The 14405-nt window shown below is 36.5% G+C and overlaps 3 protein-coding genes across 5 annotated transcripts in view; 2 read left to right on the top strand and 1 right to left on the bottom strand.

The window, feature by feature from the left end:
* LOC110055277 (uncharacterized) overlaps nt 1-14405 on the bottom strand; it is a gene marked incomplete at its 5' end in the record, with an annotated part of 59627 nt that overhangs the window by 20826 nt on the left and 24396 nt on the right. The gene's annotated exons all lie outside the window — the stretch shown is intronic.
* Nucleotides 1-14405, top strand: part of LOC149110238 (uncharacterized) — a 154326-nt gene that overhangs the window by 19454 nt on the left and 120467 nt on the right. The window contains exon 2 of one of the 2 annotated variants that reach the window (XR_016208200.1): nt 3707-4225. The exons of the other annotated variant lie outside the window; for it this stretch is intronic. The gene's annotated coding sequence lies outside the window, so the exon portion shown is untranslated. Of the gene's footprint in view, nt 1-3706; nt 4226-14405 lie in introns of those variants that run through there. 2 annotated transcript variants of the gene reach the window in all.
* On the top strand, nt 13166-14393 carry LOC110061419 (M-phase phosphoprotein 8-like). Of its 2 annotated transcripts, none has more exons than XM_020768254.2 (3): nt 13166-13378; nt 13488-13573; nt 13810-14393. In XM_020768254.2, exons 1-3 carry the CDS (start codon nt 13223-13225, stop codon nt 14258-14260), a joined length of 693 nt encoding a protein of 230 aa, XP_020623913.2. In that variant the 5' UTR covers nt 13166-13222; the 3' UTR covers nt 14261-14393. The 2 variants fall into 2 exon arrangements, with proteins under 2 accessions (XP_020623913.2, XP_020623914.2); XM_020768255.2 differs by having other exon boundaries at nt 13966-14393.

The raw sequence follows: 14405 nt of genomic DNA on the forward strand, positions 1-14405 counted from the left end.
AACTTGCTGAACTGTAATTCAGAGGTGGATTGTTTATAAATTCAAGAGAAAGATATCTTTGCCATTTCGGTGCAAACGAAGATGTGATTTTCCAGCATACGCTCCGCTCCAGTTTTCACGTATTGTTCCTAGAAAGCGATAACAAATTCAAGTTAAAAAGTCGTTCATCACTGAAACGTGTTATGTCGATTATAGAAATGAACTCTATTATTTCTAAGAAATAGTGATCAACAGCTCATTTCTCCTTTCACCAGATGATGAGAATTTCAATTAATTTCAGTTAATTACAATAATATTAATTTCAACAAGATGATGAGAAAAAAGGAAGTCATCAACTTTGGATCATTGTCTTGCTGGAGCAGTGAATTGGCCATTTCCGAGTTTACCTTGTCCTTCTGTTTGAAAACGAGTTCTCGTGCAAAACCACTTTTGCGATGGAAGGCAAATTTCACTCTCGATTTCTGATTTTTTTCTAATTTCTTTGTGTACGATGACAATTAAAAAATAAGATGGTCAATACGCAGACACGTGAGTTAAGTTATAATTATCCATTTCCAACGTTCAATAGTGCTGCCCACTTTGTTGCAAAAGTAAACAAGAAGTAAAGTTATATTATTCCATGATGATGATTAGTTTTCGATTTTCCATTATTTTATTGTAACCAGAAATAATTTGGCAACACTCTGTTAGAAATGCCGCGGGATAGCTTAAGGCATTTTAAAATTATTCAGTACCTTTAAGATTCCTGGAAGGAATATAGCCTAGAGTAATAAAATATTTCTGTTTGTCGTGAACGGATATTAAATTTTCCAGTTAGTACCGATAAAAAGTGGTAACTCCATACATGTTTGGAGCGTTTCTAGCTACGGTCTTTTTTTTTTTTTCTTTTTTATTTATTTATTTATTTGCAATAACACAAGGGAAACCAATGCTTACTTACAACACTAACTCTATTTACATTATATTGCTCTAATTATTTACACTATTTAAATTACAATAACTAAACGACTTACATTACTAACAAATACAGTTACACGACTTACACAATTAAGAAATACAGTGACGACAAGGGGCAAAGAAAAAAAAAACTGAGAAGAAAAATAGCTAGTTATCATTACAGCTTGAGGTTGTAGTACAGAAACATAAAAAAACAGACCAAAGGCATGTGGTACATTAAAAGTAAAATGAGTTATGCATCTGACAGGAGATTAGAAATAGATTAATGGGTAGGAGATAGATAACCCTACAGAAAATATAATCTAAAATATTAATTAAATCCTCATGTATCCTGTAAGAGGTTTCCATTTCTTCGTGTCTCCACTTTTTGTTTCTATCTCATATTGTAATTTTAGTGTGCATATGAAAAGCGTAAGATTTGGATGATCATTTTTTGTTTTAGCGAGCCATATGTGATATCGTGCTAAGAGAAAGCAGTAATTTATAAGAAGCGCAAATTGAGAGATATCTGGCCTCGGACCCAAAGCAGTAATATTTGTCAAAGCATAATCTCTAGGAAGTAAATTTAAGTTTTTCAGCCATTCAGTAAGTTTATTCCAAAAGTGAGATGTTTGACGGCATGACCAAAAAAGATGAATTATTGACTCAGAGGAGGTGTGACAAAAACTGCACTTTTCATCGCCCTGTAGACCTATTCTAAATAAAACTTTATTGGTTGGTACACGTCTATGTAAGAATTTAAACTGAAACTCTATCAGCTTAGTGCTCTTTGTGCATTTTTTAGCTAAAAGATAGGCAGCATTCCAATTTATGTTGTCATTTATTGGTAGGCCACAATCCTCTAGCCACTTCTTTTGACTTGACTCTGGGGTTAAACTCTTGTTACTAATCAGTTTTTTATATATTATTGTAGTTGCTTTTTTGACCTGCAAAATTCTTGTTGTAAGTGGCTCATATTCGTGGTCGGTGTTCTGTAAATCTTGAAAATTAGAATCAGTCCGAAGAGACTTTACAGCCGATATTAATCCGTAGAGGCTGAGAGGACGAGGGTCTATTTCATACTTACAGCGGAAAGCATTTAACGAGAGAAAGTTGTTGTCCGGTCCTAAAAGATGTTTCACCCGAGTTATTCCCTTGGTGAACCAATTTTAAAAAAAAACTGTTTTGTTGGCTATCTTTATTAGGGAGTTATGCCAAAGTTGTTGATCCAGAAAGTGATCTTTCGATGTTATTCCAGGTTCAAAGTTAACTTCCGCCCAGATTCCTAAGAGTTCTTTTAAAAAGGCATCCGAAGTTGTTATTGTCGATAAGGTGTCTCTAACGTTGAGGTTGTAGGAAAAAAAGTTTTGACAGCCATATTTTTTTAGGGTTATATCAAAAAAGATTTTCCATTTTCCCTTATTGTTGTTATCTAAATATTTTTTAAGCCATGTGGTTTTGAGGGATTTATTGAAGGAACTAATATCAATCATTTTTAATCAATTTTTTAATTTTTTAATTTTTTAATCAATCAATCAGTTATAATATAATATATACCTTAGCCAATATGCAATATACCTTAGCCAATCAAAATGCAGTATTGCATTAGTATAATCCTGTAGATTTGTACTAATGATAAAGAGATTATTGTACCGTTGTCAAGCACAATATCTGTTGGTTATTAATTCTTACATAATGATCAAGAGTGATCACAATAAAACGTTTTCATGAAATCATAATGAAGACTGATTGACTTTGTGAATTCTTTTGTTAGAAAACATTTTTGGACCTAGAAATTTCAAGGTTAAAATTGTAAATTTCATTTTCAAAGTTAAAACTTTAACTTTGCAGCAACTATTTACTTCTGCTGGCATGTTGACACGACCTTTTTTCCTTACTTATGATCAACAACACGCTTTGCCTCGATCTGAACCAGTAGGGAAGAAATGACTTGCAGTTAATGTCTTTTTTTAGGTTTTCTGAACTGTACAAATCTTAAGAAAGAAACTGACATATTCATTTCCACTTGTCTTATTCGCATCCTTGGATGGGCCGTGGCTCAATATTTCTCTGCAAACTGAAGTCGAGTGATACAAAACTTAAGCCCTGCTCCGCTGTGTTAATACTTGGTTGGATTATCGCTTACAGAAAACAGCACCTCTTGTCAAAGATAGCTTTTATGTTTTTGGTATCCTTAAAGGGACACAGTCGGCTTTGGGACCGCGCTGACCTGGACACTAGTTTTCTCACTTTGAAAAAGTTCACCTCAACCTGAAATCAAAGATACTCGTCGAGTACATCTAGAAATCCCCTTCAATCTTCGCAGTGTTTTGCCTGATTTTCAATCGTTTACTGAAAAACCTGTTTTTGAGTGGGCTTTTGCTCATCCTATGTTTTGTATCATATTTCGTTAAAAACAGTATGGATCGTGTCTCTGTGATATGCAAATTAACTATGAAATCAGATGGTATCTAGTGAGCATGTGCTCCAGCAGACTGTGTCCCTTTAACATTTAATAGGGTACCACTGATTCATGCTTCAAAAGTATTCATATTATTGATAAAAGAACGTAAAACCGAAAAATCAAAAACAAAGCCTCTCCAGTCTTTTCAAGGCACTGGACGTTTTTTTAAGCTTTTCGAAATATATGAACTGATTATGTCGTTCTCAAACCTTTTTATCAGCCTAGCGTTTTTGTCAGTAGTCCGACATCACCAAGTCCAATTACATCCTTTACAGGGACAGGATCCGGTACTTCTTTTTTTATTAGGTTACGTCGGTCCTTGCAAATTGACCTTGTGTTTTCACTGCTTACCAAAGCGTGGCTTATTTAACTATCAGAAACCATAGTATACTTGCCTGCCAAGGAGTTGAAAAACAAATATTGCTTCGGAAACAACATCAAAACTCGATCTGCTATTACCGACCAGCTAAGAAATAGACTTACAAATGCGGGGTAAAAATACAACCTTTATCAGCAATTATGTGAAATGATTTCCCGCTGCAAATTATTAACGACCTGTTAACATGTCCACGGTTACGTGTTTGATTCTCGGTTCCAGTTTCTTATAGGTCATCGATACAATTTCAAGCATATCCTTAAGACAGTTGCATTTGTTCAAATCATAGTTAACAGAGGGAATGGTTAAGGATCCCAGCAAACATCAAAAAAGCAAACAAACAGGCTAAGAGTTATGTTGGAAGGTCTTTGACCCTGTACATCTTTTTGTTTTATGCTCCTAGACTGTGCATGAATTACGTAATCGCAATGTTTCTATTGGTTAGCTGTATGAGCACACATAACAACTTTTTGTATTTTTCCAGATTTTGTGCAGGGTCAACCTCCCTCCCCCGCCCCAAACAGCCAACAAAAACATACAACAAAGAAATTCGCCATGATTCATAATCATTTCCCTCTATTAACCATGTTCAAATGTATCGTGTTTAAGTACTTTCTTATCTCACTTTAATTATTAATTGCCAATGCGTCTCGAAACAGTATTTAGGTCAATGCTCTTTCCAGTATCTTGATAAAGTGAAAACATTGGAAACTGACGCAGATCAATATAAATAACTAAACTTGGTAACTCCTTGTTAAAACAATCAGGGAACGTTTTGTTGTGTCAATTAGTTCACTGCTTTTCTTGACGCTCCTGTGGCAAACAAGCACACTCAAAGGTGTTTTATGAATTTTGGTGTACTTTTCTAAGCTCAAGTCCATGTTTTAGACATTTTTTATGGTTTTTACAAAGTCTTAATTAAGAAATAAAATTGAATCGCCATATTTTTTAGTATTTTCAAACTTTTTGACATATTTGCAAATTTTGAAATCCAAGATGGAAGTCCTTTTTAAAAGCACGGTATCAGTTTTACCTGACAAGTTATTGCACGAAACTTAACATTTCTAGATGATTTATCACCACATACTGCATATATGTTTTATTACTATACCGCATTTATAATTTGATGAACATGGAAAGAGACGCTCTCAGTTAACCTTCACCCTTTGCAGGTTCTAAAATTTGTTTCATTTTTAAGAACTCCATATAAGAGATAAAAACGATAGACGACTATGATTAAAATTCAAAAGGTTTGTTCAAAAGTTCCAAAGCAAAAATTAAACCTTAATGATAATTATGTCTTGAAACCTTTCCTCAGGAATACTGCTTGTAAATACTTCTTGTAAAATCACGGTTCCTGCACTAAGTGAGACTAGTTTCTAACTTCTGATAATAACGTTTTCCAATGCAATAACTTTGTACCAATCTTCCTTATGTCGAATCGATGTAAAACTTTTACACTGAGTTGCTAAAATGAGCTTACATCATGAGCCATAATCGGGGACGGAGGCCGTAAGCACGCGCCATTTCTAGTATTGGGGCTGTCCCTATGATATGGGACAATTTTTCTATTTTTAGAACAAATTGCGCCATCGTGTGCGGAAAGCGCGCGTACACGCTGCGAGGATTTTTGCGGTTGTAGCGCGGGGGAAATGGCATCCGAAATTCCAGACATGTTTTATGCTTTTGGCCCACAACTCAATACGTTTATGTCTTGTGGAATTTTGCTCAAATATTTTCGTCGTAAGCTGCTCCAATTCGACTGAAGTAAGGCAGTGTCGAATTTAGGTATGTCCCGTTTTATATCACTCAGACCAAGTTGTGTTCCGCTGCTTCTTTTACAAGAGTTCCACATTACTCCTCTATAAATTTCACATATGCTGAAGATTAACAGCTTTTCCGTAACACAGCAAAAAAACTAGTTGGAAAAATTTGGATATTGCAGCGTTTTAGGACTTCAAAGTTTCCCTCCTCTTGCCACACGCTTGGGGGATTTCGCCAGAGTCTATCGCCACCGAAAAGTAGTAAACAATTGCAAGTTTGCATTTCACCTGAATTGTAAGTAACACTTGATATTTCATCAAGGCCCAATAAGTTTACGTCTGTAGACACGGCTAGGCTTTGTTTGTGTAAACATTCAATAAATTGTCTGTTGTCGATGAATAAGAGCGCCCGCCGATCCGTGTTTTTTGCAGTCAGTAAACATGACAAATTGGACTTCCGCAATAATATCTCTAGTTTTTAAATATGTTCAAGGTTGATAAATGTTTGAGAACATATTAAACTGCTTAGCTGAAAATATGTGAATACAGCAGGAATAATCAGCAAAGTTACGATGACGCTTTCTTTAATCAACTCGAATAACGATTTCGATTTTGTTGGCTGAGTTATCAAAACTCCTTGTCTATTTTATTTTCGCAGCTGTGTAAAATTTGACTACGTTGAAGAAACACACGTGATAGTAGCCTTTTGGCGTTAGTGAAAATTGTTGCAGAATCTCAGCACAAAAGATAACGAAAGAAATCTTTGTCAAGATTTGTTGCCAATTAGCTGCAATTGAAAACACAGACTCGGACTTTAAAGTGCACGCCCTGGAGCTACTTGTACGCGTCAGACGTTCCTTCCAAAACTTGCCAAACGAGCAGAAATAATAAGAAACTATCAAAAACAGGTTTTGGTTATGATTAAGCACTGTTTGAGCAATTCACAAATTACCTCGATACCAGAGTAGAGAGATTTCTTACATAAACTTTATTCTTTAGACAACATCCACGCGAGAACCCATGACATGTGCGTGGATCCGCGCGGATGTATGTCCGAGTCAGGGTGGCGCAATTTGTTCTAAAAATAGCAAAAGTGCCCCATATCATTAGGTGCGCGCAGATCCCGAGACTTACGGTCTCCGTCCCCGGTTATGGCTCTTGCTTAGATTGAAGATTGTTTATTTTTTACGGAAAACGACATTCCAAGGAAGCGGGAGACTGCGCGTGCAGCAATTAACATACTATGTAAATTCCAAGCTTTCTAAAGTTTTCGATTCTATTTTATCTATTTTCCATTTCACTATTACATTTCATAAGTGTAAACAGTAGTTTTGATACCTTTTGACCTGTGTACTTGTTTTATTTATCTATTTTTCTCTGGGTCCATTTTTATTTATTTATTTATTTATATATTTTTATTATTATTATTTTTTTTTTTTTGCTGTTTGTTTCAAAATGTTTCGACCATTACTTCAGTTTATCATTACAGCTACCCTGAGAGACTAGCGTCACATATTTATTCTAGCTGGAATGTTACTTGTTTGCTGTTTGCTTGAATACTGACACAAAAACTTTATTCACATGCAACAAACTGTTGTTTTCTTGAGAAAAAGAAAATACTCAAACTACACTTTGAAATCTATGTCAGTGAGACATCACTACATCGAAAACATGACATTTCTCTAAAGGCTTGAGCCCACTTGTACCCGGACACATGCAAGTACCTATCGAAACCAAACAACGCTCGTAAATATTTTCAGCCACCTGTTCTCTGTTCTAAACGTTAATTTTCCACGTTAAATGGTGTAGCAAGACACTAATTTGCCCTAGGCGATGATATTTTTTCATTCACCTCCATGTTTAACACTGCACTTATAACAGTTACACAGACGAAAAAGTAGTGCATGTTTATATAGATTGGTCAAGCTTCGAACATTGATGACCGAAAAATGATCGTGTTTGGCAAAGCGCAATTAGAATTGTCATGCCGATAAAGTCATGAGCTCTATCAGTCGTTATAAATTAAGTTGCTGTTCGTTCTTGAATGCCTGACAATACTATTTTAAAACACATTTGATTTTGAGTAATTCCTTCTCTAAATGAATCGCCTTTAAAGTTCATTTGCGGCCTCGTATAAGGAAAGCATTGTTCGCACTGCAAATTATCATTGTACTATTAAACTGGAATTGTTCTCGTAAATTGTCGTACATGGTTCTCTGTCTGCAGCGTAAGTGGATCACTTCCTTAAATCTTCGTTCGCAAAGCCAAGCCGAGAGTAAGCTGAAATGCTACGTTAGAATCTTTGTTTTTCACAATGTTTATTTCAAAATAAATGTGTAACAATTTCTAGTACCACCACCACGTTTTTATTCTGTTAAATTTGAATTCAAAATGTTAGGAAAAAGCACTTCAATTTTGCATTGCGGAGAATATTCGGCCGTTTCAAGTTGTCCTTTAAAATAATAAATTGCGATGTTCAACCTTCCACTTCAGTCTCGTACTCAAAATATTAATTTTCCCAATTGATTGTCATACATTTCTTTTGTTGTTAGTTTATGAATTTGGTAACATTGCCTTTGTAACATACTTGACAACGCAACGAGGTACGATGTTATATTTTGATCACTCTTGGACTGAATCCGTTAATGGTAAACGACTAGAGAAACAAGAAAACGACTTATCTGAAGTAAGATATTTCCAGGCCAGGGTCCAAGAGCCAGTACACTGCTATCCAAAATGACTACACATTTCTTTGAAAGGGCATTAAACCTAGAAAGAAAGGAAACATCAACAAAATAGCTGGTTAATATTGATTGTATCACTTAACACTTACTGTTTTCACAATGTTCTTACGAAGGTTATAATAATTAACACCAGCATGTTTTATTCTGTAACTTTGATTCCATTATGTCACTGGACGAGTCTCAAATCTTCAAGTAAAATTCTTCTTACTAGTTACAATATATCCTGATTCCAATATTTTCTCTCCAACTGAAATGCTTATAACAAGGGTCAGGAAGGCATTTACATGGTCAGACTCTGATCACTCTTTGGACTGAAACCGTTCAATGGTAAACAGAGAAGAAAACGACTTACCTGAAAAAAGGTGTTTTGCTGGCTGTCAACTTGAACCAGGCTTCGAGAGCTTACACACTTTGATCCAGCATGGTTACACTTTCTATTGAAACGATGTTTGCATTCAACCTGGTGATAAAAAGAGCAGAAAACAACAAATTAAATTACTTTTCAACGATTATCGGATCTCCAGTTGTGTTAATTTCGAATATTTGCCCCTAAATACACATTTACAGTGCTTTTCTAAAGCATTACTTTATTAAAATTGATGAACGAATCTCTCGCAATCGTGTACTTTTAAGAATTCGTTCGGACATCAGAACAATTCCTCGTTGCCCAACCGGTATGTAAGAGTTTATGGGTTCGAATCCCGTCACGGACGGAGATGTTCAATTCTTTGTCCCAAACTCACCACACGATCAAAATTTCATCTTTCACTACTCCCGATTAGATTTCTCTACAGGATACTTGGAATGATACAGTTATTAAAGTGGTCGACGACAAATTCAAGTAAAATGAGGAAAGGGTGAACTTATCTGAATTAAGATTTTTCCAATATGTCATATATAGTGCACCAGCGTTCAAGAATTACACACTGCAATCCAAAATGGCCTCACTTTCTCTTCAATATCCGAGTTCACCTGGCAAAAAGGGAGATTAAACATAAAACGAACTATTTTTTTCATCAACAAATTCGAGACGTGTTTATAAATTTAATAACAGACAATTCTGCAGTGACTTCTTAAAGCAGGTATCAATACTGTACGGTAAAATTATTTAAGAAAACACTAAATTTTTGTTGGCTGGCAAATCTCAAACAAACTTCCTGGTTCTGCCGAGGACATTAAAATAGTTGAAGATTTTCTCTGCAAGATACTTTAAAATGTATTGACATGGAAAGAGATTTTATTAACTTTAGACTGAAACCGAAAAACAAGGAAAATTTGAGGTGCTGGACTTATTGTAGAGAAAAAGCGTTTCCAGCCATTAGCAAGCAGTGAACTACTGATTGAAACCACTGAGTCCAAGAGCTAACGAAGTTGTTTTTCTTGCATTGGCGAATTTTCAGTGCTTCGTTTCATAAATTTTCCAGAAACCAAGTGAGGCAAGGTGCAAATAAATTTCTAACACCGGCAAAAAATATTTTATGAACGTTACTGCTGAGCTTTGGTGGTACATTTAGACAACATTTCTCAGTTAATGAATAGAAAACTGCGAAGATAATATCTGGTCTATCTGAACCAAGATGTTTGCAATACTTACATTGTACCAAAGAACATCAGAGCCACGCACTGTCGTACAAAATGGACTTGTTTTCTCTAAGCATATCTTTTTTAAAACCTGCATGAAAAAGAAAAGAGGAAGCTTTGATACACTGACTTTTAAAAACTGCGTTAGGCTTAGGAATTTGGTCAAAAAAATGCAGAGCTAGCGGTTCACAGAGACATTTAAAGCATAAATACTATTCAGGCAGCGTTTAAACGCACAAAGCAGTATAAACTTATTATTTTTTTGCTACATGAAGACAGTTCATTTGGTTATTTCCCTCAGGATGTACTCTACATAATAAAAGAAAATCAATTATTTTCTTCCTTGGACTGATACTGTAAATGGTATAAGACAGAAGAGTTAAGAAAATGAGAACGAACTCATCTGACTATAAAATCTTTCAGATGTCGTCTACTTGCATCGAAGCGAAGGGTAAAACACTACAATCCAAAATGGCTGCATTTTCTTTCAATGCACGTGCACTCTGTGTTCAACCTTGGAAAAAAGAGAGCAAATGTCAATAAATGAAGTAAATCTCCTTTATTCAATAGAACAGTCTTGTAGTTGTACGATGTTGCTATTTTCAGGCATATTACATTGTATTCGCTAGCCTGAAATCAAGAGACTAGAGAAATGCATTTTATAGTGGTGACTGGCTTTCTTTTCGCTCAGAAAATTTACTGAGTACAAACGTGTTAGGTCTGGGATTCTGGTGGTATATTGTATTTCGATCAATCTTGCTCTGAATTAAATCGTTTACCAGGAAAACGACGAACAAATGACAAAACTACGATGTAATTATCTGGAATCAGTCATTTCCTGTAGTCAACTACCAGGTTGCGCTAGAGCCCAAGAACTAGAACAAAAAAATCATAAAATTGCAGCAAGGGTCAAACTGAACCATAGCAATCAATTTATCGTGATAGCTATCTTAGTCAGAATTTTTAAATCAGACTTTACAACAAGGTCAGATCATACTGGTAAAATAAAGATAAAGTAAAACCTAGAATTTACCTGAAATTGGAGTTGATCGCAAAATGAAGAGACTGATAAGGAGAGATCGTAGCTTCAAAGCTGAACACGGCTGCTCATAATAGACTACGAGTAGTCCCTCTTTCACTTAGTCCGTCGTGCGTGACGCGAAAGAAATTCGCGAGAAAAAAATGGCCGCACGATATCCTAGGGGCTAGGAGCGCGCAAAAGGAGGGACTACCGCCTAAGCCCAAGGGTTTGCCCTTTCACGGCCGAGTGATTTTTCGGTGTAGGATTTCTCATCTTGACGTCCTCTTATTTTCGCCTGTTATCAATAGCCCAGGGAGATCTGAATAAAATTGCTCTACTCTACTCTTCAAGTAGCCAGGCAAAAACATATGCCGTGAGAAGTATATCTTCGTTCACTGTTCGTTCAGCGAAACTGCCAAAGAAGTTTTAAACAGAAGACGGCGAATGGGGCCTCTTGTAAGGATTTTCGCTGCGTCTAAAAGTTATTGCGAAAATTTCAACAGAGTTTCAACCGAGAATTTACATTATACATTATACATTATACATAGGAGATCATCCAACTGCGGTGAAATGTTTGCCGATAGCAGCGGAAAATTTCAGGTGAATGTCCGGTTTCAAGTGAGAGTCCGGATCAATCTTTCATATGGGCGGCAGAAAGGCTAAGTTCAGTGAATTGATATTCGCTGACTTAGACGATGCTGTTGAGCGGCGAAATCACTAACACGCTCGCAGTCGGGTAAGGAAAGCTTTGAGGCAGAAAGCTTTGCCAAACAAAATACTGGATGAATTTAAATCTTTCCAAAGCCTGTTGGCAGATTCGCAAGAACATCACGGCTTGCGAAGCGCGATTCCAACGCTTCGATTTTCTCTGGTACCGCTTCGATTTGCTCCGGTTCCAAAACATTCCTGCAAGACGTCACAGGTATCTCGAATGTTGACAACACGTTGTCAACGCGCCTAACATAAGCCAATCATATTTTTGCGTTGTGAGAGCAACGCATATAATTCAAACTCTTGGGCTTAGGCGGTAGTCCCTCCTTTCGCGCTCTCCTCGCCTACAGGATTTCGCGCGGCCATTTTTTTCTCGCGGTTTTCTTTCGTGTCCCGCACGACGGACTAAGCGGAAGAGGGACTATTCGTAGTCTAGCTCATAATGGTTACATTTCCTTTGGGTTCCCCTCTGTTCGTCTAATGCCAGAAGGAGAGAGGAAACTGTCAAAAATATATGACCTTTGAGTTTGAGGTCTTATCAGTCGGTCAATCAGTTTGGTAGTTAGAAACCGGCCATAAAACATCGGACAATATCGCCTACATTAACAAATTTCTTAATGTTCTCTTAGGAGTATTTTCTCGCCAGAATTCAACGCAAGTTTGCTCAAAATTGGTTCCATTCGTCAAGTAATTTCTGATTTCACGAAAATGTGAACAATTATGAAAACATGAGGATGAATGAAGAAAAGCCACAATACAATTATAACTCAAATCTGCCTTTATTTCTAAAATTCTAACTAAATATTTTGATACTACTTACCCGAAAATGTATCAGAAATCAATCGTGTGGCGAAGGACAAGGATGGCTGTATAACATCTCAACAGAGTCGCTCTCAAAGTAAAACCGACTAAATTAAACTCCAATTAAAACATTCACGAGCAGTAAGTTCAGCGGTTGTATGGAAACAAACTGTTCCTGCATGAGAAAAGAATTTAAATTCTCAGGGAATATTATTGACGTAACTTTAAAATGTTCAGTCAGATCTTCATACCCTTAGCAACTCAGAGCATCGGAACAATGGACAACAAGCCGGGTCTAAAACACAGGTCACATTCCACAGGTCAAGAGTAGAAATCCTTACTCTACTGATGAATAACTATGCCAAAAGTTTCCCCTCGATCTAAAACAACATTTACGCAGAGTGCTAGGGCTAATTAGGGCTAGGAGACTGAATCTTGGTGCTGTTTATTTATCTGCAACACAGTGACTCTGTACTCTGACTTGTGGAATGTGACCTGCAGTTCAGACCCATCGTGGACAACATTAAACAGTTACAAATACGACGAACAAGAGAGCTAGTATTTCTGAAATGTGGTGTTCAGTAAGAAACTTTCAAACCTGCTATTCCGATGTGCTTGTCTAAACGAACTTGGTAATTCTTTATTCCGAAAGTTTCACACCCTCCCAGTATTCAACAATTTCTTCACTGTGTGGAGGTAAAACATTGCTCAACGAACTGGTTATACTAAACCACTAAACTGCGGAAAAGGGCAAGCGTAGCCATAGCCAGAAATCCCGTACAGTCAGCGGCTCGAACGGCGGGCGCGTAAATTTCTGCATTCAAGATGGCGGATAAACGAAGAGGAAAGCATTCCCAAGGCTATTATCGGAGCTTAAATGCTCTCAATACGGCAGATTTCATTGAGAGTCGGTGGAAAAGGAAAAAAGGCCCTTACTTTCAAGTGGAAAGAGTTTTAAGCTGCAGGAGAAATAAAGGAAAGGTAAATAAGACGCTTGTTTGAAGCACGTAACGTCACTAATGAATTGATAACCTTGTGTACACTTTTTACCGCACACATAAACAAGTGTTCTATGTATTTTGTCTTTAAGAATGAGTACCTAATTCGTTGGAAAGGGTACAGTTCGCTGGAGGACACGTGGGAAGTGGAGGAAAACCTTAATAAAACCGCAATAAGGTGCTTCTTTTAGCATTATTTTGTCCAGTCAAAATTAAACGTACGAACTTAATTTTTTACTACATGTACTCCTCGATCTAGTACGAAATAGTTTGGGACACGAGAAGATAACAATTTTATGTCATCTTTCGCATTATAAGCAATTTTGTTAGTGTTTTTATTTGGTTATTGTTTCACTTTCTGCAAAAATATTGCATGTATTTTAGACAATAATGGATCCCAACTATTTTCTTTAGGGCATTTAGAATGTCCAAACCCTCAGAGGAAAGAATTAAAGAGGGATCTGATCTACTGGCAGTTGCTATTCTCCAGCATCTCAAGAGCAAACATCAGACAGCCTCAGCCACAACTGTAGTAGAAATTAGACATGATGTCTTTAATTATATTTTTAGAGGACGAGGAAGACCCAGCACAAAATCTGGTTATACTTTGTTAGAGAAGACTGACTTTAACCGCTGTTCTTTTTTAAAAGAATGTCCCGACTGGGACACTTACATAGACAACCTTGGAGATGGCACACAAGTCATATTTCCAATTAGAGCAAAACCTTTTGTGAGCTTGGGACCACAGACACATAAACTTGTGGAGGGGAAGCTTGTACCTAAGCCCAGATACCATCTCGAAAAAGTAAGTTTAAGTTTTAACAAGTGCTCAATTGCAGTATTGTGGTTGAAACTGAGAATGTGAATGCATGCTTTTAGATGGGTTTAGGTACAAGCTAATACCCTGCTTATTAAGCACATTAATAACCCTGCTTCTAAGAAATTATGTTGTTATGTCAAGTCAGAAAGTTACATAAAGGCTTTGAAATTGTTGTTTATATTTGTTTATA

This window comes from Orbicella faveolata, unplaced genomic scaffold (assembly GCF_042242905.1).
Source record: "Orbicella faveolata isolate gen_17 unplaced genomic scaffold, um_ofav_v1 contig_24, whole genome shotgun sequence".
Taxonomy (NCBI): Eukaryota; Metazoa; Cnidaria; class Anthozoa; order Scleractinia; family Merulinidae; genus Orbicella; species Orbicella faveolata.